General features: G+C 39.6%; 1 protein-coding gene and 1 long non-coding RNA gene across 2 annotated transcripts; both read right to left on the minus strand.

The window, feature by feature from the left end:
* Positions 1-14997: 14997 nt before the first annotated feature.
* On the minus strand, positions 14998-17918 carry LOC145137895 (methylsterol monooxygenase 2-2). Its single transcript, XM_079072037.1, has 7 exons — positions 17664-17918; positions 16297-16434; positions 16071-16216; positions 15853-15972; positions 15518-15730; positions 15322-15402; positions 14998-15214 (listed from the first exon to the last, which is right to left on the minus strand). The coding sequence occupies exons 1-7, from the start codon at positions 17691-17693 to the stop codon at positions 15136-15138; spliced, it is 807 nt and encodes a 268-aa protein (XP_078928163.1). The 5' UTR covers positions 17694-17918; the 3' UTR covers positions 14998-15135.
* A 4138-nt stretch (positions 17919-22056) lies between these two features.
* Positions 22057-23766, minus strand: LOC145136819 (uncharacterized). The gene is made up of 3 exons (XR_013720725.1): positions 23682-23766; positions 23507-23591; positions 22057-22131 (listed from the first exon to the last, which is right to left on the minus strand). It is a non-coding gene; the product is annotated as an uncharacterized LOC145136819 (long non-coding RNA).
* Between the last annotated feature and the right edge of the window lie 1466 nt (positions 23767-25232).

A 25232-nucleotide genomic window follows, 5' to 3' on the forward strand; every position in this document is an offset into this window, starting at 1 on the left:
GTTACGTTCGCCACTTGTGGAATTGTGTTGGTTGTTGGGCGCCAGAGGCTGGCCGTGAGAGTTGTTGTCATCTGTAGTGCAAAACTAGATGGCGTTTGTGAAACTGGAGTGCGATTTGATGTGTTCCCTTCCTGAACGGAAGTTTGCCCTCCTTCTAGTGACTGCATCAGACGCAACAGGCTTTTTTCTAGTGCTCCAGATACTATTGGGATTTTGCTTGCCATTGCTGTTCGTTGAATTTCTTGCGTGGATGTATCCTTCTAGAGATACGCCCGAATGGTGCCAAATATTGTGATATGATGAAGAATGATTGGGTCGAGATTGCCGGTGAACCTCGCGAAAGTGACTTCCCCTGATATCACAGTACAAAACAGTAAAGAGATCGTTAGTCGACGTCCGGGAGGGGTTCCCGGGACGAAGCTCCGACGATCTAGTTAGTATGAGATCTGAGAGAGGTGGTAATTGATTACAGAAAAGAGAGAATTCTGTCCCCTTCCTCGTGAGGAAGAAGGATCCTTTTATACCTGTTTTAGAGGCGTGTCTCTCAACTGATTCTATTGATGATTCCCTCGTGAGGTGTGACGTGGCGGACCCATATTGGAGGGTCCTCCGTCACGTCTTTTGCCTCGTTCTCTCATTGGCTAGAAGGAGATCTTCCAAACGTTTACGAAGATCGTGGCTATCGTATAATGGGCGAGTGGGACTCTCTGATTGGTCCCACGTTTGTCAGGGTATGATTTCCTGGAGAAGGGGTTTAGGCGCGACTCTACACCTTAACCGCCTTATCAGCGTCCTTCGCGCTGGCGAAGGCCCGGACTTGGCTTTAGACTGGGTTCTGACCAGGCCAAGCCCGGTGTCAGTTTGACTTTTCTTTTGACGTTCCCCTGAGGGATACGTTAACAATATCGGACTGAACTGATCCGCTCAAACGAACATCACTACAAACACACTGTGAACAGATTTAATTTCCTAAATAGTTATCAAAATGACATTTTCTTTTTTAATACAAAACACTATTACTTAGTTTTTAGAAGTGATGCGTGGTAAGTGGGACAAATCAAGTGCAACGATTTGAAGCTCTCCAATATAAATTATGTTCTTATGATGTTATTATATGTAATTTAGATTAAAAATTGCAATTATTTTTTAAAGTCCGTTTGATTAATATATGCTAGTAATTATAATCGACAGACATGTCAGTTTTGTGTTTGGATTCATTATTAAGGATAAACAGTATGCATGTCATGTTTATGGTTTGGTTTTTATGTGGTCAAAAACTCAGATTGTGCATACCATCATGGTATGACATGACATGATGTAGTGTGTGCAACGCCATGGCATGCAAGAACCCTTCTTCAGCTTCTTTAATGTACAAGACAACATGCATATTAGTGGGGTGATGTGAAGTGGTAAGTTTTTCTCAAGTGGTTGAAAATTGTGATGATTTAAAACTAAGATGACAATAATTTTTTGTTCTGATCTAATATGTATAAATCTAATATGTAACCATGTAACCAAACTTTGAATCTTAGAGCATCTCCAATGAAAGTTTTTTTTAAAGCTTATTACTATTCAATTATTTATATTAAACACTTATTATCATTAGAGCACCTAGTTTTTTTTGCTTATTTTTATTGAGCGCTCAATATATATTGAGTGGTCAATATAGTTTAATCCTTTATACATTCAACCCCCTCATTTTCTACTCATATTTTATTTTACCCCTTAAGTATACTTTAGTTTTTAATTTATTTGTTTATTACAGGTTAATTAATTCTATCAAATATTTAATGATATTTTATTTATGAAATAGTTTGTATTAAAATATAAATGTGTTTAAAAATGACTAACTAAATGGAGGGTATTATGTAGAACATTTTAAATAGATAATGATAGATTAGTTAAATTTAAAAAAAAAAATTATTAGGAGAGCTTAACCATTGAAGATGTCATTTAATTAAAGGTTAAAAGTAATGGGATGATGATGTGTCAATGATATTAAGTCATAGTATATGTTAACCATCGGAGATCCTCTTAATATATCCAATGATTGTTTTTGGTAAAGCTTTTTATTATTTAAAAAAGATTTTTGAAAAAACTTTTTTATTATTAGAGAAGAAAACTTATTTTAAACGTTACTTAAAAAAATTATTTTTTACTAACCTTTTAATTTATTTTTTTAGAATTTGTCATATTTTATCATTACATTTTATTTTATACCGTAATTATATTTTGATATTTTATTTCTTTTAAGTTTTATATTTAGATAATTAATTGATTTAATAAACAAAATAAAAATTAATATATGAAAAAGTTATACAATTTAAAAATAATTGTTAAAACTTTCAAACTCTGAAATATATCTATCAAATATTATAAACATCACGGTTAACTAATCTTTTATTATTAATTTTTTATTTTTTTTACTACCTATGTTAAATTTTATTATTTATATAGTTTTGAAAAAAAAAATACCTAATAAATGTTAGTAAAAAAATACCCTACAAACATCTAAGATAGAAAAAGGATAATTAATTAACTTTTTTTTTTGAAAATATTAATAGTTGGAGAAAACTATTATGTCAAATTAATTTTTCGAATCGTCGAGAATCTGATCCATAGAGGTGTCTCGATTGTTTCGTCTAGGTGTCAACTCAATTCTACAGGTTGGAAGATGAATGAGTGGATCATCTATTCTTTGGTTGTGATTATGGTCAGATGTTATGAAATTGATTTAGTGTATGGTCGTCGTTATTAAAATGTGTTGGATTTATATATGGTTCTTAAAGCTAAAGTTTTTGTGCCAAACAAGAAGGTGTTGTTTTTGAGACGTGCCCTTATGTACTTGGCGGTGTGGCATATTTGGAGAGCTAGAAATGAGGTTATATTTAAGAACTTTAAACTGACTCTTTTAAGGACGACAGATAACATTCAATCTTTGGTTTTTAATTTGATCAAATATAGGTCTAATTTTAATGTTTTAGATTGGTCTCAAATGGTGTTGCTCACTTTTATTTAAGTGTTTCTTGTAATTTTTAGTTCTTACATCTTGCTAGTTCTTTATTGCATCTAAGAAAGATAATAGAAAAATAATGTAAGGATAATAGCAAAAATAATATGGCAAAATAAAAAAAATAAAATACTAATTTTCATAAATGATCCCTGTAGTTTCTTAAAATATCAAATTTCGTCTCTAACTTTTTTTAGTTTCATGAAGAGTCCATGTGGTTTCAGTTTCGTGCATTGTTGGTCACTTAGCCAGATAAAAAGACTTTTATACCCCTTTTTTATTTTATATTTTCTTTTTAGCTAATATTAATGTAACAGCCCAAAATTCACGCCCAAAAATTTCATTTTTATTTAAATAACTCATAAAAAATCTATTAGAAAATACTGTGAAAACACGTCGTCTCATAAAACAATGTATCATGTCTGAAACCCAAGTCATAAACTAATAACATATCAGAGTACAGTCCCAGAAAACTTCTATGCGGAAATCATGTGTGTGTGTGTGATGCGATGCTACGCCGCCGGCTCCTTCCCCTTGGACGAAGAGGTACCTGAAACCAAAACTGAAACCGTAAGCACAAAGCTTAGTGAGTTCCCCCATCATACCACATACCATACAATATCATCGGTATCTTTCAACCGATAATCTTCGTCGGTATCTTTCAACCGGTAATCATCATCGGTATCTTTCAACCGGTAACCATCATCGGTATCTTTCAACCGGTAACCATCAATGGTATCTTTCAACCGGTAATTGGGGACTATTCCACCCCCTACCACTAGCATACAATAACAAGATATAAGCATACAGTCAGGCATATCCGGGTACTGACCTACCCTTTGGTCCTAAGGACCACTGTCAGGAAAACTATCCCTATCATGCACATAACATATCATACAGATATAACTCATAACCAAACACACAACAAGACCAAGATAATTATCACAAAGACAATCATCTTCTAAATACTCCTCATTGGTGGGCCGGCATTGTGGCCTTAGACCCATCCCTACTGGAAGGTAACTCACCTCGTACAAGAAGCTGCTGATAATCTGTGCGGGAAACCTCCGTCCGCTGCTGCTCCGGAAATCCTCCGGCTACAATCCCCACAAACACTCAGTTAGAAACTGATATCTATTCTTAGGGTAAAATGACCATTTTACCCCCAACCAAGTCCAAGTCAAAGTCAACCTCCAGTTGACCCGACTCGCCGAGTTGGGCCGTCAACTCGCCGAGTCCCTCACCCTTTACTCGTCCTCATCCATGACCCCACTCGTCGAGTTGGGCCGTCAACTCGACGAGTTCTTCTCTCATATGAACATCACATGAAAACTCATCCGACTCGCCGAGTTGATGAACAACTCGTCGAGTTCACCTTCATCTAATGAACAAGTTCTGTCCTCGACTCGCCGAGTTGATGAACAACTCGTCGAGTTCATCTTCATCCTTAAGAAGATTGCCTTGGACTCGCCGAGTCCGCTCATGCACTCGCCGAGTCCCATGAATTCCATAACCATAGCTTAGTCCAGAACGTTGGGTCACTCCCCGGGACTCCCTAAAACCTTTCCACACTCAACTGGGTCCTTTTGACCCTCAACTGATATGGGACAGAACCCCAGGACTCGCCGAGTCCAAGAATGGACTCGTCGAGTTGGTCACATCCTCTCACTAAATCTTCGATTTTTGATGTACAACCCTTGATCAAAAGATAGATCTATGCTTCTACAATCAATCTAGCACGTAAAGTTACAACCTTTACGTGCTTGCATGGGACTTTGAGCTCAAAAGGTCCTAAAACAAGCTCTTACAATGCATGGGGCCTTCTTTGAGTGCAAAAGCCACTCCTTTCTGCCTTGTAACCCCTCTAAGGACCTAGATCCGAAACATCAACCCCAAACCATGCTTGCAATCATAGTTGGTGACCAAAATGGCTTAGAAAAGCCCTAGAACTCCACAAAATGGGATCTATCAAAAGAACAAACAAGGTATAGACTTTATACCTTCTGTAGACTGCAAATGATGCTCAAAATCGGATCCTTCTAGCCTCCTCTTGATCCTTCAAGCTTTTCCTTCCTTCCATGGGTCAAAAAAGCACCAAAATCACTCCAAATGTCTTAGATTGCTTCAATAACGGCTAGGGTTTCATTGAGAGGGGTTTGGGAGCATAAAGGGGCGATGGAGGCTGCATAAGGTCGTTTAAATAGGGTGCAAACCCTTGGATTAGGGTTTTTGTCCAGACAGTGTCTACTCGCCGAGTCCGGGACCCGACTCGCCGAGTACATCACTTAAATTTCGCGTCCCGTCCCGCTTCTACTCGGCGAGTTGGTCCTTCAACTCGCCGAGTCCAAGGCCAAAAATGCAAAATACTTAGAAAGAAATATGTACCAAGAACTAGGTGCTACAAATCTCCCCCACTTATTTTAGACTTCGTCCTTGAAGTCTGCTGCTCGATCCTGGAACAGCTCTGGGTAATGCTCCATCATCTCATCCACCGACTCCCAAGTCCATTCCGAGCCCTTCCAGTGCTGCCATTGCACCTTCCCGAGATGGACGCATCGCAGTATACAACAAGATCCTCCATGCCCTCTGGCAGGGCTAAGATTGGCGCCTCGCACAATCTCTGCCTCAATGTCTCGAATGCGGCCTGCTGCTCAGGCCCCCAACGAAAGACCACGGCCTTACTCGTTAGCCTGGTCAGGGGTATGGCTATCTTGGAGAAATCCCGAATGAATCTCCGATAGTAGCCGACTAATCCTAGGAAACTCCGAATCTCAGATGGAGACCTCGGAACCTCCCATCTCATCACGGCCTCCACCTTGGCCGGATCTACCGAAATCCCATTCTGGTTGACAAGGTGCCCAAGGAACTGAACCTCGCGCAACCAGAACTCGCACTTGAAGAACTTAGCATACAAGCTCTCCCTCATCAAAGTCTCCAGAACCTCTCGCAGGTGCTCCTCATGCTGCTCTCGCGTCTTGGTGTAAACCAAGATATCATCGATAAACACTATCACAGACCGGTCTAACATCGGTCTACACACGCGGTTCATGAGGTCCATGAACGCGGCAGGAGCAGTGGTGAGCCCGAAAGGCATCACCACGAACTCATAGTGGCCATAACGCGTCCGAAACGCCGTCTTCTGCACATCCTCCTCTCTGACCCTCATCCGATGATACCCTGAACGCAAATCAATCTTGGAGAACCAAGATGCTCCCTGCAGCTGGTCAAAGAGGTCATCAATCCTCGGGAGTGGGTAACGGTTCTTCACCGTTACCTTATTCAGCTCCCTATAGTCTATGCACATCCGATGCGACCCGTCCTTTTTCTTCACAAACAGAATCGGGGCTCCCGAGGGTGAACTGCTCGGTCTAATGAAACCCTTGTCCAACAGCTCCTGCAGCTGTGTAGACAGCTCCTGCATCTCAGGAGGAGCCAACCGATACGGTGCCTTGGCTATCGGAGCCGCACCAGGGACTAGGTCGATCCTGAACTCCACCTGACGCTCCGGAGGTATCCCAGGCAGCTCCTCGGGGAATACATCCGCAAACTCTCGTACCACGGGCACATCGCCTGTCGTCGCCCTACCCATCTCCCGAGTATCCATAACATAGGCGACATAACTGGCACAACCCTGCTGAAGGTAACGCCTAGCTCTCGCTGCTGAACATAATGTTGGCCCTCGTTGTGGCCTTTCGCCCTGAATCACCAGCTCTCCCCCACCAGGGGTCCTAATCCTCACTGACTGCTGCGCGTAGTCAATAACTGCCCCATTGGGGCTCAGCCAATCCATACCAATAATAACCTTGTTCCCCCGCAAAGGTATGGGAACCAAGTCCACCAGGTAACGTTCCTCGAACAGCCTCAAAACACAATCCCGGTAGACCTCTGATGCTCGCACCGATTGGTCGTCCGCAATCTCGACCTCTAGAGGGCAATCCAACATGCCCGAAGACTCCGGGAACTTCTTGCTAAGCGCAAGAGAGATGAAGGATCGGGTGGCACCCGAATCAAACAATACCTGAACCGGGATACCGTTCACATGGAACGATCCTAAACAGGGCACATTCATCACATAACCAAAATCACAGCAGCGAACCATAAAACATAAATAAGAAGTCATACCTGTCACCACATCGGGTGCAGCGCGTGCCTCCTCGGCTGTCAGCTGAAATGCTCGGCTCCGCACCACTGGAGCCTCTGTCTTGACCTTCCGGCCATCTGCAACCCGCGCCGTCGCTGAGACCGGCGCCGCTGCTGACGATGCTGACAATCTCGGGCAATTGGCCCTTTTGTGGCCCCTCTGATTGCAATGGAAGCAAATCAAATCTGTCATCTGCACTGTGGGGGCGGGGGCAGTACAATCCCTGCCAAAATGCCCAACCTTGCCACACTTATAGTAGCCTGAACCCGGCCCAGTGCGACAAGCTCCCTCGTGTGACCGACCGCATTTCCCACAGCGGTCTCGTCCTGTCTGGCCTTTCGGCCTACCATCGGATCCCTTGGGCTTCTTCCCCGAAGCCCCAGTCGTCAGCCCCTCTACTGCCTTCCTCTTCTGGATGTGCTCCAGATCAATCTCCCTCTCCCTAGCCCTGGAAATCATGGAATCCAAGGTAGGGCAAGCTGAAAAACTAACATGCTCCCGAATGTCAGCTCGTAGCATGTCATGGTAGCGGGTCCTCCTCATATCCTCATCTCCCGCATACTGGGGCACCAACAATGCCCTCTCCCGGAACTTGGCGGTGATCTCCGCCACAGTCTCCGTAGTCTGCCTCATGTCCAAAAACTCCCTAGCCAGCTGTTGAAGCTCAACAGCTGGCGCAAACTCCCCCATGAATCTAGTCACAAAGTTTGACCAGGTCATAGCCTCAACAGCCGAGGCTCCCAACGAGTCACCAACCATCTCCCACCAATCTCTGGCCCTGTCTCGCAAGCATCCTGCTGCATATCTCACCTTCGACCCCTCCGGGCAGAAGCTCGTCAGCTGCACAGACTCGATGTCTGCGATCCATCTCCTGGCAGCAATGGGGTCTTTCACCCCATGGAAATCTGGTACACCACTCCCTCGAAAGTCCTTAAAGGACAGTGTGCGCGTACCCACCTGGCTAGACGCCATATCACTCCTGAATGCTCGGAGGCGATCCTCCATCAGCTCAACAATCCCTTCCTTGATCGACCCGAAAATGACAGGGGTCGACTCAAGGATGCCTCTCGTGATCTTAGACGCGATGAACTCGCGCAGCCCGCCATCAACCTGCTCGGATCCTGCACCCGAGCCTGATCCTGATCCTGATCCGGAACCTCCTGCTCCATGTCGCGTGGTCACCATGCTGAAAATACACGCATACTCCCGAGAGGTCTAACGCACTCTCCAAGGTTCCCGGTTCCATCTAGGCCCTCCTTGATTCGAGTACGGGTCCTCTGCTTTCAGTAGTACGGGCCCATACTACCTTCCACATCTACCTGTACTTTCCTCAAGGATTGCTTCGACTTCACCAAATCCCTTTTACCGACACCCTTTCCACTGACCTCATCCTAGGCTTCCCTAGGGCACTCTCCGACCTACCCTCCGCCATCAGCTGCACCAGGAGTCCCCACTACTTCCCCCTAACTAACTTGCAGATACTGTTACATATCTACTCCTTAGTTAGTCGAAAATGGCCAGGACCCCCAAAGCACAAAGCAAGCAGCATTCGTGCATTGGGTAACCAAACCAGGCATAACCTACACAGGCCATCCTACTGCTGACTAAACAGTCCTAGCATACAGCTCATACAACAGGCATATAAGGCATCCTCCCTAGACCCTTAGCCCTAACTAGCATGCAATTCTCAGAATCATATATCAGGCACACAGGGCATCTTTCTAGATCCTTAGTCCTATTCTAGCATGCAGTTTCTGAATCAAAACCATATAGCATAACATAGCAAGTATGGGTATCTTAGGGAAAACTTACTTGAGCCCGGCCGGTCGCATGCATCACACACCTCGTCTTTCTTAAAATCCTTCCATTTAGATTTTAGAAACCATTTTTCTTTGTAAAAATCTTTTAGTCCCTCGGTTTGAGTCCAGACACCCCCGAGGGTGTGTCCGAATCCCTCAAATCAGGGCTCTGATACCAACTTGTAACAGCCCAAAATTCATGCAGTAAAATTTCATTTTTATTTAAATAACTCACAAAAACATCCATTAGAAAATACTGTGAAAACACTTCGTCTCATAAAACAATGTATCATGTCTGAAACCCAAGTCATAAACTAATAACATATCAGAGTACAGTCCCAGAAAACTTCTATGCGGAAATCATGTGTGTGTGATGCGATGCTACGCCGCCGGCTCCTTCCCCTTGGATGAAGAGGTACCTAAAACCAAAACTGAAACTGTAAGCACAAAGCTTAGTGAGTTCCCCCATCATATCACATACCATACAATATCATCGGTATCTTTCAACCGATAATCTTCGTCGGTATCTTTCAACCGGTAATCATCATCGGTATCTTTCAACAGGTAATCGTCATCGGTATCTTTCAACCGGTAACCATCATCGGTATCTTTCAACCGGTAACCATCATCGGTATCTTTCAACCGGTAACCGGGGACTATTCCACCCCCTACCACTAGCATACAATAACAAGATATAAGCATACAGTCAGGCATATCCGGGTACTGACCTACCCTTTGGTCCTAAGGACCACTGTCAGGAAAACTATCCCTATCATGCACGTAACATATCATACAGATATAACTCATAACCAAACACACAACCAGACCAAGATAATTATCACAAAGACAATCATCTTCTACATACTCCTCATTGGTGGGCCGGCATTGTGGCCTTAGACCCACCCCTACTGGAAGGTAACTCACCTCGTACAAGAAGCTGCTGATAATCTGTGCGGGAAACCTCCGTCCGCTACTGCTCCGGAAATCCTCCGGCTACAATCCCCACAAACACTCAGTTAGAAACTGATATCTATTCTTAGGGTAAAATGACCATTTTACCCCCAACCAAGTCCAAGTCAAAGTCAACCTCCAGTTGACCCGACTCGCCGAGTTGGGCCGTCAACTCGCCGAGTCCCTCACCCTTTACTCGTCCTCATCCATGACCCCACTCGTCGAGTTGAGCCGTCAACTCAACGAGTTCTTCTCTCATATGAACATCACATGAAAACTCATCCGACTCGCCGAGTTGATGAACAACTCGTCGAGTTCACCTTCATCTAATGAAAAAGTTCTGTCCTCGACTCGCCGAGTTGATGAACAACTCGTCGAGTTCATCTTCATCCTTAAGAAGATTGCCTTGGACTCGCCGAGTCCGCTCATGCACTCGCCGAGTCCCATGAATTCCAGAACCATAACTTAGTCCAGAACGTTGGGTCACTCCTCGGGACTCCCTAAAACCTTTCCACACTCAACTGGGTCCTTTTGACCCTCAACTGATATGGGACAGAACCCCAGGACTCGCCGAGTCCAAGAATGGACTCGTCGAGTTGGTCACATCCTCTCACTAAATCTTCGATTTCTAATGTACAACCCTTGATCAAAAGATAGATCTATGCTTCTACAATCGATCTAGCACGTAAAGTTACAACCTTTATGTGCTTGCATGGGACTTTGAGCTCAAAAGGTCCTAAAACAAGCTCTTACAATGCATGGGGCCTTCTTTGAGTGCAAAAGCCACTCCTTTCTGCCTTGTAACCCATCTAAGGACCTAGATCCGAAACATCAACCCCAAACCATGCTTGCAATCATGGTTGGTGACCAAAATGGCTTAGAAAAGCCCTAGAACTCCACAAAATGGGATCTATCAAAAGAACAAACAAGGTATAGACTTTATACCTTCTGTAGACTGCAAATGATGCTCAAAATCGGATCCTTCTAGCCTCCTCTTGATCCTTCAAGCTTTTCCTTCCTTCCATGGGTCACAAAAGCACCAAAATCACTCCAAATGTCTTAGATTGCTTCAATAACGGCTAGGGTTTCAATGAGAGGGGTTTGGGAGCATAAAGGGGCGATGGAGGCTGCATAAGGTCGTTTAAATAGGGTGCAAACCCTTGGATTAGGGTTTTTGTCCAGACAGTGTCTACTCGCCGAGTCCGGGACCCGACTCGCCGAGTACATCACTTAAATTTCGCGTCCCGTCCCGCTTCTACTCGGCGAGTTGGTCCTTCAACTCGCCGAGTCCAAGGCCAAAAATGCAAAATACTTAGAAAGAAATACGTACCAAGAACCAGGTGCTACAATTAACATTAAAAAACACCCCCACAACCACCTCGATCCTCAACCCCTACCCCAATAACACCCTAATCAAATACCTACTGGAAACAAAGCTACCCCAACACTTTCTTCCTTCCTCGTCTCGAACAAACCTCTCTCATCATCGAACCACCATCCCGTTTTCAAGACCTAATTGCTCCACTGTCCAAACCTTTGTTCATCTTCATCTCCATACAAACTTCTCTTCATCTTCATCTCCATTTGTAAAATTGGAGTCCACCATAGTTCCTATTTTAGGGTTTATTATCTCACCTATTTAGTGATATGTTGAAGATGATGGCAACCAAGGGAAAGAGATAAGGAATAAAGGAATTCGTTTTTCATTTCTAACCTATGTTTTTGGGTTAGAGTAAAGAACGTCATTGAAAATTGGGGAATGAACGAAGATGGTGACAAATCTAAAATGTACCCGGATGAAATCGATTTTGATTATCTTCATATCCATCATACAAGGTTGTTCAATTGTTTGGGAAGAATTTATGAGATACCCTAACTGGAGACTTGAAATCGGTTTGATCCCTTCATCTCCAATAACCCCACCATCGTTTTCCTTTCTTCCCTTCTGACGATGGTCGATTCGTTCGTATGCAACAAAAACCACTACACCACAACCATCTATGGTCCCCTATATCATCACCCTTATCATCCACTATCCATTGATTCTCTCGTCTCTATTTTTGGATCGCATTGAACCCCCATACCACCGCCTCTCAAAATTCTAGAACAAAGGGAAGCTTTTTGAAGGTGTAGTGTTTTACATCTTTTGGTTTATTCATTAGAGATGTGGGTCTCATTTGTGTTTCATCTTGTTCATAAGTTCATGTGTAGGTGTGAAAATGGATTATGAGTTTGCTATTGATTTCATTTTCTTGGTGGTAGTGGAACGGTGGTGGCAAGTTGTGGTGGTAGTGGTGGAGAGGGACATGAAAAGGAGATGCAAAGGGTAGGGTAGGTGGGGTTTATGTGTGAGGGGTTGTAGTGTTGAGCGGTAGTGGTGAATGGCGGTGGTAATAGTAACAAACATTTTCTATTTAAATAATTATATAATAATTAATATAAATTCTAATTAACCAGGAAGAATAAAATAAAAGAAACTAAAAAAAGGTAAATAAGTGTTTTTATCTTGGCTAAGGTACCAACCATGCATGAAATTGAAATCATGAGGACCTTTAGTGATACCGAAAAAAATTAAATGATGAAATTTGATATTATTATATATATATTAAAGTTATGAAAAGTTTTAACAGTAAAGTGGCACCTTTTTTGTCAATTTTGGTCCTCCAACTTACAACATTGACCCTTCATCTTTATACTTTTGTTCACAAACAACCCTTTCACTTTCGGTTGAATTTTTCATAACCCTCGCCTTTTATTACATATTATTAGTATTTAGTCTTTTGGCAGAAATGGTCCCTCATCATTATTATTATTATTGTTAGACAAAATTACACGATTGGTCCCTGTGGTTTACCAGATTTAACATTCTCTTTTTGGTTTTAAATTAATGTTTTATTTATTAGAAAATACTCACCCAATACCATAAACCCACCCACCATCTGCCATCACCACCACCACCACCACCGCCAAAATTACATAAATGGTCCATACGGTTTACCCATGGTGACAAATTCAGTCCCTACTACCTGAAAAGACTAAATTACTCTCACATTAACGGACAAAAAGCAACCAACATGCTACTTTACTTTACAAAGCAATACCTTCCGACCCCGGCAACGCCGGGGAATCTTTTCTAGTATATATTAAAGTTATGAAGAAAAGGAATAGTAAACTTGTCATTTTTTTGGCAGAATTAGTCCCTGTATTATTATTGGGCTTCAAAGTTAGGAATAATAAATTTGAATGTTTTTTGGCAACTTTGCTCCTCATTCTTTAACCATTTTGACACTTTTGGTCCTTGCAACCAATTTTTTTACATTTTTTAGGAACCTTTTAATATTTAAAGTTTGGCCACAAAACTTTAACGGTTTGACAACTTTGATCCCTTTTCTAAAAAGTTGCAAATTCCTACCCCTTTAATTCTTTAGCCATTTTGACACTTCTGGTCCTTGCAGGCAAAACTTTTACATTTTTTCATAAAAACTGGATGTTCTTTGGCAACTTTGCTCCTCATTCTTTAACCATTTTGACACTTTTGGTCCTTATAATCAATATTTTTACACTTTTTAGGAACCTTTTAATCTTTAAAGTTTGGCCACAAAACTTTAACGGTTTGACAACTTTGATCCCTTTTCTAAAAAGTTGTTAATTCCTACCCCTTTAATTCTTTAGCCATTTTGGCACTTCTGCTCCTTGCAGTCAAAACTTTTACATTTTTTCATAAAAACATGAAAAAAAACGGTCCGGGGCAAAGTCCGGGCTTTTCATCCTTGCACTTTCTACGTCTGTCATATTTATCGATTCGCAAACAACATTGAAAGCTTCTGGCCCCGCGTAGCGGGGGTAACCTTTCTAGTTCTAAGAAAGCACGAGACCATTTATGAAGATTAGTTAATAAAAATTTTAAAAAAAATATATCAAGATGTTCTTAATACGAACTCAAGCAACGTGTATAAAGTAGAAACTAACAGATTTCCTAAATCGATAAAACTTTCCGGTATCGTTACGCATGAATGATGGCCACCTCATCAACAAACTATTCAACAATTCAATCCCACTAACCTCATGAAATGGTGTTCACTAGATTTTCACTAGTAAAATACCAAAAAATGAGAGAGGAGAAAAACCACTCTATAAACTGCCGTGAAAACCCGTAGAGGATATCACTCCACAAGACGCCTACTCCCATTGGGGGCGGTGTATACCGATCTAAATCCCTCCACATTAGTCTCCACATTGGTTTCTACGCGTGAATTTACTACCATACCGGGTAGCCTACGAACTTTTGTAGACGTCCTAGACAATTTTTTGATTTGACGAATAGCATTAAGTAGATTTCATATTCTTTTAAGTTTTTCAAAAAATGTGTTTATAAATAAAATAATTATTTGAAATAATTTTCAATTTATTTTTTAATAATCATTAAACGTGTTAATATGTCTTAGTTATCATCGTACAACGAATGAGAATGCAAACGGGTACAAAATGGTTACATAAGATTTTTTATATAGAGTATTAAATATATTTTTTTCTGTAAAAAAGTATATATGTAAAATAATGAATAACGTTTCTTAGAAATCACGATAAAATGCTCTAAAGCCATCTGAGACCAAAGGTTTTCTTTATGGTACAAAAGTGGAACCAGAAAGTATATGGTCAAATGGTCATAATGACAATATACTTTAAGCCAATTTTTAATAATATATTGTCAATCAAAAAACAACACATTCTATTTTTTATTGTTTATTTTTCATTTTGTGGCCAGTCAAAGCCGCAGCAAGTATCAACTACGAAATACAAAAGAACCATTACGTCTCAAATAAACAAAAATTGAAATATGTAGGTATATTGTACGAAATAATTCATTACCAAAATACAAAATATAGAGTAAGTTACATTTCTTGTCCCTGTGTAGCAGACTTTTTTCAATTTTGGTCCTAAAAAGTTTTCTCTTGCAAAATTTTTTTGTCTCTGTTCCAACTAAAATTAATATATCTTTTGGACCAAAATTGCAAAAATTAGCTATGCTTAGGGACCAATAATGTAATTCACTCAAAAAATAAATAACAATTCATCGACCATTTTTGATGCACACGTTTAAAGGAGAAAAAACAATGCTTGTTATTCAACAAGTTTCTTTTTGGTTCTGAAAAGGATTTTCAAATCAACAACGTTAAAAGTATAGAAACAAATCACATTCAAGAAAAAAAACAAGGAACCTTTTCTCCCCTTAGTCAATTCTCTTTAAACATGGCTTCCTCTTCACTCTTCAATGCCTTCAGCTTTCTGTACCCACTGTCCGTGCCAAATAACCTGATGCAAAGATGTCATTTGTCATATCACAATCGTGTACAGGACATAACTGATTGTACTGTGTTTGACATGACATAATCAGATAAAAATTAAAACTAAAGTCTTACCGGTCCATGTAGACAAAAGTTGATGAGTAGTTCCCTGATTTGGTGTAGATAAGTCGGTGATGATAGTCGTGAAAGTCAGAACTGATTTTTTTTTTTTTATAAAAGGGAAATTTGTTATAGCAATAATGTTAGTAAATATTAAAAAAAAAAAATGAATGATAAGTTTATTATTTATAGAGTAAGACTAATCACTAACCCCCCGTATAAAGGAAGAAAGTTTGAGGGGCTCCATGGGAAATGATAACCACAATGTGCCTCAACTGTCTCAAGAACTCTCACCACCATCCACAACCAAAGTGTTATGAGATGTGGGCCCGTGATGGCAGGACCGAAAATAGTAGCAAAACCAAGGAATAATATTTCAGCAGGGTGTGCATATTCTGAAGTCAATCCGAAAGGCGTTGCATACCTGTTGTATAAATGAATTAAATAAATGAAAAAATGAAAAACATTAAAAAAAAAATGAAACTTAATGAAAAATAATGTATAGATGCATTAAGCTCATTAGGTAAAAAAGAAACAGCCTCTTACTCATGATGGACACTGTGGACATGCTTATACAGCCATTTGGTATGTAAAATTCTGTGTCCCCAGTAAAATATAAAATCTTCAACTATGAAGTAGAATATTATCTGTGTAGACATTACTTTCCTACAAAGTGAAAAGGTAAAACGGATTACAATTGAAAAAAATTAATGAAAAATATATATATTTTATGTTTTGACTTTTGACAAAGGACTTGAAAATACCAGGATGGCAATGGAAGACTGCTTCGCATTCCCATGAATCTGAAGACAGGATATGAAGCAATCATAACAGGGAGATTGACACAAAAATGATACAATAGTAAGCGAGTGATGCATTTATTTTGAGCTTCATTGGTGTTATTCTTCATCTGGACATAAAAAATGTAACAAAATTAATGACATTAAAAAAACAGGTTTTCAAAGGCATGAGAATGTGAGATAGTTAAACCTGAATTTTGTACTTGTTGAGCCATCCTGCCCTTTCTAAGTAAATGAAAGGAAGTCCAGATAAGAAGAAAACAGATTCATGAAGCAAAAAACTTCCAAGGCAAGCCAACTGAAAGTCACTGAAATTTGTGATCAAATACTGCAATTAGAAAAGAAAAGAAAAAACGGGTCAGTAATCAGTAATCAGCCTCTGTATCTTGGTGTTAAACCACAAGAAATAAGTTGTATTACAAGAATGTTTTATGTCTACATAAGATGTGATAAACAAATACAAAAACCAACCTAGTTTTCTATAAAATGTTCTTGTGTGACAGGTTGGTTCAAAGGATATTAAAAGGTTTTATTAGATAAGAGTTGAGTTTTCAAGAAAAAATAAGTAGTGGAAACATTCTTAGGCTTATGCTCCTGAAAATGTAATTACTTGGACAACAAATTCAAAAGTGATCATTGGACTTGAGGAAAAGGAGATGAAAAGTAAAGCATGAAAGGAAGGACCGAAGTTCATCAGTTCTAAAAGGGTGAGGATACAAAAGAAACAAAAATGGGAGTGGATTTGCTAAAACTACAGAATCATAAGCCTTTAGGCTGAAATGTACCCAATTTGATTTTCATATTTCCACTTGTAAAATAAATTAGAAAAAAAGGGGGCATTTCCCCCCTGTTTTAACTTTTAAGCCCCTTTTGTATTCTGTACAACCATAAGTTTCTAGGCAAAAAGTAAGCATCCAGAACTTCACTAATTCATCACATAAATCACAAGCTGCTTGTGTTAATGTGGCCCAAAAATTGTTCAAACAATGGAAATAGGAAAATCATTTACTAATATAATCAAAACCTAGATGTCAAGCAGCAAATTGACAAGATTACAAGAACAGTAAAATCATTTAAACTTGAAATCAAAACTTAGAGGTCAATAAGAAAATTGACACCAAATTACCAAAAACCATTTAACTAGATCTCTTGATATCCCTGATCCTTTCACTTCAAAGTTCGGTGATGTCTTCCTTACATCCATTCCTGAACATGTATAATCTCATGCATGTGCTAAAGTATGAGAGTACTACATTAAACGCAATTACGCGAGTTCCGACTTGCGAATCATACTAAAATCTCCTCCAATACAAATAACTATTCATTTCAGCATTAAAGTTTAGTGACTCATCAATCAACGCATATTCGATAGCACAAATTCTTACTTATAGATCAATGCGACGCAGATTTATGAATACAGAGCCGATAACACTCGCACATACATCCAAAAATCAGTACAAACAAACTATCCATCAATGAGACCAAATCTAAGGCAACGGAAGAAGCAAAACGCGTAGTATAATATCAATATAGTCGGAAAAAAGGAGATGGCGTTACCGTCCAACCAGATTCGATGATTGAAGCCATGGAATCCGGCCAGGATCCAGCCAAAGCAGATGACAGCAAGAGAGAAAGCGAAAGAACAGATGGTGGAAATGAATCAGAGCTCGTGGGCACTCCACTTGTACTTGTCCATTCACGAATCCCTCACTCCCCCGGATAACAGTGAGCTTTTGGGGGATTTTCAGGGGAGGGTTTTTATGTGTGTATCGGAGTTGTACGTTGTGCTCTAAAAGTCGTAATTTTTTCGATACATCATGGGTGGTTACGAAACTGTATACAGATAGGGAGAGGTTTAAAATGTATGCACGTTGAAACGACGTCATACTTGGTTAAAAAACGGCAAGTGGGTCTCACCCGCATGTTCCAAAATGGTATGACACTGATGTACCCATTTTTACATTGTGCTAATTTCTTAAAAATACTTTTATTTATGTTTTAGACTCATCCAACTTAGTGATTTGACTTTTATATTTGTTTCAAAAATCGATAAAACAAATTTAATTAAATTGTATGAGATATGTGGTGTTTAAGGTAATGCAAGTATCTAATAGTAATCAAAATGAGAAAAGGAAAGCCTTTGATCCTTTGTAGGATCTCCGACATAAAATTTTGGGAGGTGATAATGATCAACTTTTTGTTGTGTTTTATTGATTTCAATCCGAGATTACAGAGATAATGAAGATAAAATGAGTAAAAGTGTAACGGTAGAGCTAATTGTTGTGTAGTGTGTGATTTACAGGTGTTATTTATAGTCTAAGTTAATCAACAAGAAGTCCGATATTTCCAGGATCCTCCTTGAATAAATATTTGCACGTTATTTGTCTTGGTATTCTCGGGTCTTGAACTCGGTTGAAGCGACTCTCCGTTGAGAATGAGTCTTATGTTGACTAATTCTGCATATGTGAAAAAAAAAGAGAAAAATATAATCGTTATAAGTGTTAGAAAATATTAGTAATAATAATCTGGAACTTATGATATATTTAAGGATCCTAAGGTTTCGGAGATATAAGGATCCTGAATATGATTTTGGGATCCTGCCCATAACAATTGCCCCTAAATTATATATGTGAAATACAAATGTTAGTTTTTTAAAATATTTAGAGGTATAATTTTAAACTAAAAAAATGAAGTAAAAAATTCTAACGGATAGAGTAAATTTTAATTTCAACGGATGAATTTCTAGTAGTTAGAATTGGTCAAATCATCCTTCTACCTTTCCTTGATTTTTGTATAAATGGGGTATTCAGCTTTTCAATTTCGCCTCACTCTTTTAGCTTTTCTTCTAGACGTTCACCAAATATCATCGAAGGTACTTCCTTTGTCTATTTTGTACTTCCTCGTTTTCTTTTAAATATGGTTAAAAAAGGAGCTCGCTCTCGCGCAAACATCATAGCCACATCTAATGACGATTTCGTAGAACAAAAACTCTTTTCCTACGAGGAAACTTATACCTTCGAAGACGACAGTATCAAAGCTTTGAATTCGTTTGGAATCTTCCCCGCTGGTATTGTTTTTAAACCTTTCGATGCCATGATCAGACCGGATTTTACATCTTCCGTTTAGGTTTGTTTCCCCGAGTATCCTTTTACCTTAGGTCTTACTTATCCCTTTCTCGGAATTGTCTCTGAATTCTTCGAAATTACTAAAATCTCATACATCCAAACCATGCCAACAGTTTGGAGGATCCTTTATTGGATTGACCATCTGAACCGCTCCATGGGTCTCAACATTGGTCTAAATGAGTTAGCTCACGTTTATGACCTTTCGGCCTTTGGAAATTCCCATTTCCTGTTGAAAGTTAAAACCGATAGATCACCTCTTGTATTAAAATCCAAGCATAACGATGGTGCTTGGAAAAGAATATATTTTATTGTGAAACGTGACTCGATTCTCGGTGGGAATCTTTTACCTCAATGATTAAAAGGAATGCGTGTTTTTAGTGAGTGACATGGCGTGACAGTAGGTTGGCCACGGCGTGGCAGCTGTTCTGGACCAAGCCCATGATCTTTTAGGATTTCATTCGTATTTAAACCCCATTAGCTTGAATTTAGGGTTCCTTATCAGCCTTCATCACCCTCAAACCCCAGAAAACCCTTACCCTAAACCTTTTTGGTGATTCTTGGCTTATTTGGTGCTTTTGGGAAGCTTGAAGAAGAAGAAGAAGAAGGTGTTTATTGTGTTGATTCAGCAAGCAAACGTCATCATCGACCTCTTGAGCATTCTTTGGGCTCTTGTAAGTGACCAAGTTTCCATCTTTTGGTGCTTTTCTCTCTAGATCTAGGTTTTATGTCTTATTTTGGTCCCTTTCATATAGTTTGTTTGGGTGGAAGAGATAAAGGTTGCAACTTTATGGCTTCTCTAAATCCCAAGAGTATTTTAGTGTTCATTAGGATCCCTAAAGTGCTTCTGGAAGTTTTGGGTTGAAGATTTACTGGATTAAGTGCTTAATGGTCTAGTTCCATGCTTAAAGTTGCCTTTTTGGATTTAAGAGTTTAGATCTAGACTTAAAGGGGTGTCTTAAGGGATAAACTTGGAAACTTTATCCATTAAGACCTTGGAAAGGACCAGATCTGAGCTTTGGAGCTCTTAAAATTGGAAGAAATTGGGTTAAGCTCGATGAAGCTTTTCAGATCAGTCCCCATAGCATGGCCTTAGGCTGCTACGACGTGACGACTGTGGAAAACTTTGACCGTCTTTGTAACGTCTGGTCCCTAGTATGCATTTAATTCAATTATTTATTTATTTTGAAAGAAGAACTCGATGATTTGGTGGCCCTAACTCGTCGAGTAGAGGGCAGATTATGCGCGGGGCTGAGTTATCTACTCGACGAGTCAAGAGCCCTCGACTCGACGAATAACTCGGCCAGAATGAAACCCTAATCTCGGGGTTTTGCACCCTATTTAAGCTCCTTAACCCCCACCCCTTGGCCTCATTTCCAACCTCCTTGTCCCAAACCCTAATCCACGAAACCCTAGAGCTTTCTTTGAGTGTGTGAGCCATTGTGAGTGGTCTTGTGTGCTTTTGAAGCTTGTGGAAGAAGAAGAAGATAAAGGTCTCAAGAGGGAAAGTGTAGATCCAAAAGCTACACTCCATTTGCTACCTTTTCTGGTAATCAATCTTCTACATTGGTTATTAGTTCATTAGATCTCTTTATGTCCTCTTTATGTGGATTTTTGGTCCAAGATTAGTAGCTTCTGGGAAATGATTGACCCAAGAGGGTATTCTTCCAGATCTAGTACCTAGAGGGGCTGTTGTGACATAAAGGTGCAAACTTTATGCCATTGGAGCCCCCATGCAAGCCTTAGAGAGTCATAATGGCCTTTTTAGCCCCAAAAGGCCATGTATGTGGAGAAAGGTGGGAACTTTACGTGTCCAGGTAATGTTAGGGGTTTAGATATGAAGTTGTAAGCTTTAGTTTGGTGTATGGATGGGTTTAGGACCAACTTCTAGGTCCCAAGGAATCAGGGTTTGAGCTAAACCCCTTTAAGAAGTGGTATTAAGGGGTAAAGTCAGAAACTTTACCCTTAAAAGGACATTTCCAGGGTTTATGTGAAGTATGAAGCTTCGATCTGAAGTGTAGGGGCTTAATCCATTAAGATAGCCCAAACAGACAGGGGAACTCGGTGAGTCCAGTAAGGGACTCGACGAGTTGAAGTCGGGTTGTCCCGATGGTATGACAGGTAGAACTCGACGAGTTTGTGAAGGGTTTCGACGAGTTGACTCGTTTGACCACGAGTCTGAGTAGTACAGGAACTCGCCGAGTTAGGAGATAACTCGACGAGTTGGGTTGACTGGGAGTCGACCTGGACTTTGACTTTGACCCAGATGTTGACTTTGGCCAGGAGTAAAATGGTTATTTTACCCTAAGAAGGATTATCATGTTTTGATTAAGTGTTACTGTGAAATTGTTAGTCGGGGAGTCGTTGGAGCAGCCGTCAGAGATTCCTCACACGATATTTCACAGCTAGCATTCGAGGTGAGTTTCCTCCAGTAGGAACAGGTCTAAGGCACCAAGGCCAGCCCGTTTAGTTAGTAGTAGTTCCGGACTATGGTCTGATGTCGGGCGGGGCCCGATGTAGGTTTATATGCTTTTCTGGATTTCGATCCGATGTCGGGGCGGTTCCGAGGAATGCTTGTATGCTTGATGTCTTTGTGATTCTTGCATGTGTTTGTATTGTATGTTTCCGGACTTCGGTCCGATGTCGGGGCGGTCCCGAGGAATGTTAGTATGATACCGGATTACGGTCCGATGTCGGGCGGGGCCCGAGGAATGATTAAGTGTTAACAACAATTGTAATAGTAATTCAAGCAAACACAACCAACATATATATAATTGAAAAAGTTACATCATTGTATGAATTACATGTTTACGAATGAATTACAATATGTTGACAAAATATGAAATAGTAGACGCCTTAGCGTCCCATCCTCAAAAGCACTTGATTACCTGTTTAATGATTTCCTGAGAATACAAGTTGTTTGAAAAAGTGTCAACACAAAGGTTGGTGAGTTCATAAGCTTTTGTTTGGTATTATTAAAAGCCTTTCGTTTGTGAAAGTAGTATTTGTGTTAGAAAATCCAATATTTTCCTTAATGTGTAAATGTAGTCTTAAAACCCAAAGACCGAAATGTACAAGTAATTTGTCATATTTATAGTAAAACAATGCAAGTTTAAATCGACATAAACTCATTAAATTTTAATGAAGTTCCCGTAAATTCCAACGTTTATTAATACTTTATGTGAGTTATTATAACCATGCTATGACCTAGTTGGCCTGAAACGACGTTCTTCAGGCGTCGGAAATGTTATGACATTTGTCACCCCAGACCTGCCGGTCTAGCTGTTGCATGCAGCTTAGGTGTGGGTTTGTCAAACCCAATATAGATCTATACACAAGTATCACGCTCTCCCTCAAGGAGACTCTGGTTACAATACAGGACTTAATGGTAATTTGAAGTAAATGTCTCACAAAGTCATTAACGGAATTACGTGTTATGAAAACTTGGTACCGTATGGCCGTACCTTGCTTAATGAAAATATCCTTTGTATAAATGTACCCTTTTTAAATGTATTTGTTATGTAATGTATCATAAACTATACCTATTATAGTTTATCAACCAAGGGTAGTACGTGGTAATGTATGCAAACTATATTCAAAATAGTTTATTAAATGTTTGAATGTATCGATTGTACTTTGATTATAATCACTTGTTATTCTTTATATTTTATATGACCAAATCCATTTGTAAACTGATGTGTGTCTAAATATTAAGATAAAATGTCATATATTGCAATAACATATAATCACATAAAGATATACACCTTGCTCAACATGTTACAAGGTGAAATGAAATTAACAGCAACTTTTCGTTGAAAAACAGTTTCTGCTACTGTTCTTAGAAAATTTATAAAAAAATCATCAAAGCTCTAAATCCAAATCCGCAAATTTTGAGAGTTTGGAATATGAGTCTAGTTTGTTCGTAAATTTTACCATGATTTTTAGTGATCTCTAACAGAGGTGAAAATGTTCATAATCACAGACTGGTCCAGGTTTGCCTCTGAAATGACAGGCAGTTTTGTAAAAATCACCATAAATTGTAGAAAAATCATATGGAGATGTGCAAGTAGCCATTTTAAAGCTAAGAGTTTGAACTACTTGCACCTGGAACAGTTTTGAAAACTAAAATATTTAAGTTGACCAAAACAGTCCGTGATTAACGTCCATCTTTTCTGATGTAATCTGTTAGAAAAAGTTTAATTGTGTTCTTGATGATTTTACTTGTATTCCCCCCTTAAAACTTAAGAAAAACATGTAAATGTAGGGGTATGAACTCACCTTATGTGATTTCAGTTGATGAAAGTGAGATAGAGGAAGTGTTCAACCCAAGAACACTAAGAAGATGTCTTGATGATTCGAGAATCTAACACCGAATAAGATGGAATTTGTGTAAGATATCAATGATTTGAGTAGAATGGAGTTTAATAATTATGTGAATGATGAAGATACTTACTAATTGAAGGAAGAAATCCCTGGAGAAAGCCTTGAAGTTCTTGAAATTGAGAGAAAAGATGAGAGAATTTTGGAGAGTGTCCTTTGGTTGCTAAGTGTAGAATGAAAGAACTTTATGGAGAATGAGGAGAGAGGATCAATCCTCCAGCTCTTAGAACATGGGAAGAGCTGGAGATTGGGTGTAAAGGTCCACTAAGGTGACAAGGAGTAGTGGGAAAGAGTGGATGATCATAGAGTGAGGTGGTGGTGGCTTGCTTTTGTCATAAACTAAGGAAAAGCAAATATTCCCTCAATAATTAGTCCAACCACCAATTCTTTTAATACATTTTTATAAAAACCCTGGAGATTTATATATTTTGGGGCCTTAGTTTATAAAATAAAGTTTTGGGTGAAAATCCCACGTTAAAATAATGAAAAACGGAGTTAAAACGAAGTCGTAGTCGAAAAACCGGAAAAGTTATGACACGCAAACATGCATGTCGTCTTATTTTATGACAGGGGCTTCCTTGATACTCATTGCGTGTCATCAACACGCGAGTCGTAAGGTTACGACAGATAAATGTGTGTCGTCTTCCTTTATGACAGGGACTTCGGTCCTGAAGCTTCAGTTTTGGGTCCTTAAGCCTATTTTACCCGTTTTTACCCCGTTTCAAGTGGTTTTTTACCCAGTTAAGGGTCGGGATGGCCCGAATGATTACAAAAAATTAAAGGAACTTTTGAGAGAGATTTGGGAGAGATTCGGGAGAGATTTGGGAGAGATTTTAATAGAGAGAGGTTGAGTGAAAGAGATTGTGAGAGGTTTCGTTTGTGATCTTTTTGAGTGTCCGGCTTCGCAACGAAAGGTCCATAAACCCCGTTAAGCCATGATTTAGTGTCTTACACAATCCCGATGATTGTGCAATAGTGTTTTATCGCTTTGGTTTGTTGTTTAGCACTGTTAAGGCTAAGGAAAATCAAACACATGAATTTTTCAAATGATGTTTTCTCATTGAAATAGCGAATTGTATAATGTAAACCCTAACATACAAGGGTTAATGGAGTTGACCGGTTTGACTTGTTGACTTTGTTTGACTTTGACTTGAGCGAAATTTGACGGTTGTCACATCATCCCCCCGTTAGAGGGAATTTCGTCCCGAAATTTGCATTTTGACTGGGACTTCAAGAGTTTGGAAAAAGATGTGGAAAACTTCTCGTAGTACAAGAAATTGATTATGGCGAGGAACAACCTGCCTGATGTCACATGACGACCTTGGAAATTTCTTATTGTAACTTGAGCTGAGTCAATTTAAAAGGAGTTTATTGTTTTAGGATGATAGAGTATTCTATGTGTGCTTTTATACTCCCTGTTTTATCCTTGGTATTACCACTATGAATATTTTATAGTTAGCGAGTTCCATCATTACGAATGTTTCAACAAATTTTGACGAAATTTGCATTATAAGTCCTACTAGTTCTTTTATAGTCGATTGGCGTAAACTAGTCGTATATCATTAAGATTGCAAGGGCATTTTGGATGGGTGACCCCGCCTTAAGCCCACAACCAAACAAGGAA

Source organism: Lactuca virosa, chromosome 9 (assembly GCF_052849685.1).
Source record: "Lactuca virosa cultivar CGN04683 chromosome 9, Lactuca_virosa_CGN04683_v6, whole genome shotgun sequence".
Lineage (NCBI taxonomy): Eukaryota > Viridiplantae > Streptophyta > Magnoliopsida > Asterales > Asteraceae > Lactuca > Lactuca virosa.